General features: G+C 39.1%; 1 protein-coding gene across 1 annotated transcript in view; it reads right to left on the reverse strand.

Annotated features, from left to right (window-relative positions):
• The window catches only part of LOC138000907 (uncharacterized), an 8,098-nt gene extending 6,770 nt beyond the window's left edge, over positions 1–1,328 (reverse strand). Inside the window, exons 1-4 of the mRNA XM_068847577.1 lie at positions 625–1,328; positions 416–519; positions 164–273; positions 1–6 (exon numbers count right to left, since the gene is read on the reverse strand). The exon at positions 1–6 is cut by the window's left edge and continues 68 nt beyond it. Of these exons, the coding sequence (XP_068703678.1) occupies positions 1–6; positions 164–273; positions 416–519; positions 625–1,220 (816 nt within the window). The 5' untranslated portion in view covers positions 1,221–1,328. The remainder of the gene's footprint in view (positions 7–163; positions 274–415; positions 520–624) is intronic.
• Positions 1,329–2,500: the final 1,172 nt, after the last annotated feature.

Here is a 2,500-nt window from a genome sequence, read left to right on the forward strand (position 1 = left end):
AACACACTAGAAGATGAACACTATTATAAGATCAAATTATTGCAAGATGAATATGGATTTTTGAAAAAGTACCCACAAAACTACTTTCTTATAGTCCATCAGAAAGTTACCACTCTGGTTAAAGCATGCTTCGCAAGAAAACCATAAATTGCATTACACAAACCTCTCCATTGGTATAATAGCCAGGTCTGTTTTTCACTTCTTCTTGGGCAGCAACCATTGATTCGTTGCAAACCTTCTTCACCGTATTCATGTAATGAAGTTTCTTCAACACTGTAAGTTTACAAACAATTTTTGCCACAAACAAGAATATTGCTATGAGCGATTTCCGTTGCCCATAAAAATATTGTTTAATAGGCACACTGTTTAGTGTAAGTCTCTGATCAGCAAAGGAAAGTTGCAACATTGGGCTAACCTGTGTCAAAAGTTTTGTCACCTTCACTCCCAATATTTGCTGCTTGGCAGACACTCGAATACTGAGTTTCAGTTAGCCCACAAGATAAAATTCCATGAATCATTCTATAACAGAATTTACAATAAAAGATTGAATATCAGTCACAAGTGTAACAATACCTGGAAAGACAAAGTCTGGAATTAAAAATGGTGAAACGAATAATATCCTACCTCATGTTTACATAATATTTCTGTATAGATCCCCCCATGATAGGAGAAGACAACCACTTGACAGAATCACCACACAAACAGGACATGTTGACTGAAACTGCATGACCCTGCCTTTTGAATGAAAGGGAGTTCATGTCGAAAGGTATAGAACAAAAGAAGCACTTTGCAGATAGGTTGGAAACGAAAAAAGAAAACAAAGAGCGAAGGGCTCCTTCAGTAGCAAAGTAGACGGGGTCATCCTGTGTTGCCTCTGTCGATATTTGGAAATTTCTTGATGAAAGGGGTGACGAAGAGGACGATGAATGGCATTTTGGCACGGGTGACTCGGTGACTTGATCATCAAAAGGCAAAGACAATCGTGATCTTGGGGTGGAGGTCGCAATTGGTCTTTGAAGTGAGTTATCACTTTCTGAGGAACTTGGCGTGTACGAGAGGTATCCAGATGAGGCCAGTTCGTTCGCTAGAATTGCGTTTGTAGCAGATGTTTCTCTGCGTCTTTGCATTTTCTCTTCAAAAGCAAGCAGCAGAGCTTCTAGAAGGTCGGCATTTTGTGTATTTGACGTTCCCTTCGAAAGGTTTAACGCCGTTTTGGCCATCCCAATACGATCCTTTATTCCAAGAAGTCTGCTTTCCTGGTTGCGTGGCAATTGGACATTGAGAGAAAACTGTATGCCTCGATCGCTAGTTGAACGCCTTTTTCTACTTGGTACTTGTGACTCTGCTGGCTCAGCCATTGCGTAAAATGCAGGAGTATTTTTACCGCGACGTTATTAGGGATGTTGTGCAACGAATGCGACAAATGATGCCAAATGAAGACAAGACTTGTCGCATTCGTTGCACAACAGCGCCATTGCGAAATGCCTCGTATCAATCGTGTTTTGTCATTCACAATTCAACCTTTTGGGCATATTTTCTAAGGATAATCCGCTAGCTTTATAATTCAGGGGCAGAAGGCTCGGAAGACCGATAAAAGTATCGGGGATTGGAACACTGACGGATGTTGTGTGGCGCGAAATTTAAAAACGGACACGGGCGCCTCGGAAACTTCACAATGGCGATATTTTAATGTATAAACATGCAATTACGTTTCAAATAAAGTAAAAAATTCCTTTTTAAGACAGTAAATATCCGATAAATATTTATTGAATTCGTTTATTTCACAAATGATGACCTCGAAGTCTCGTTTTTAACGATACTGGTGTTCCTTCTATCATGACCGTTGGTCGCCATTTTGATTTCTTTGCTTGCTCGAACTCCAACAGGGGGAGGAGCTATTCCTTATATAGCGCGTCTTCGTGTTTAAAGCTGAGTGTTTATTTTTAATTTGTTTAGGGCTGCTTTTTGCTCTGAATTGCAGTTTTTGGTATGTCTTAAGAACTTAATTTCGAATCTACTAAGGTTGCAAGATGTCAGAAGAACAGAAACGGAAGAAGAGAAAGAGAACGAGAACGACAAAACGGTACACCAGTAATAGCTTTAAGTTGGTGGAAGTTACTCTACAAATTCTTTTCTTGGACACTAAACCGTTTGTTGTTTCTACGGATGAGATATTTCAAGTGGATGCATATTTCTAAAACGCGGTTTAGTCATTTTTTCCTTTGTTCAGGAATGAAACTCGAATTCTTATTGTTAACTGGAATTAAATAACAATCATCTGTACTCTTTTTGGACAGAAATAATCGATCTGTGGCTGGTTTGTTTGGCTTTAAAATGCGTGCGAACAAGAAGTTTTTTTACTCCGCTTGCCTAACTGTTTTTCGATGAGCCTCGACAGTGACAAGAATTTTGAACTTATGTTCTAAACATGTAATCGCAATGAGTTCTCGTAAAAGTATAAGGAGAAATATCACCAGCTTGTGTTTTCAGAAGTTTGTTT

Source organism: Montipora foliosa, chromosome 4, assembly GCF_036669935.1.
Source record: "Montipora foliosa isolate CH-2021 chromosome 4, ASM3666993v2, whole genome shotgun sequence".
NCBI lineage: Eukaryota > Metazoa > Cnidaria > Anthozoa > Scleractinia > Acroporidae > Montipora > Montipora foliosa.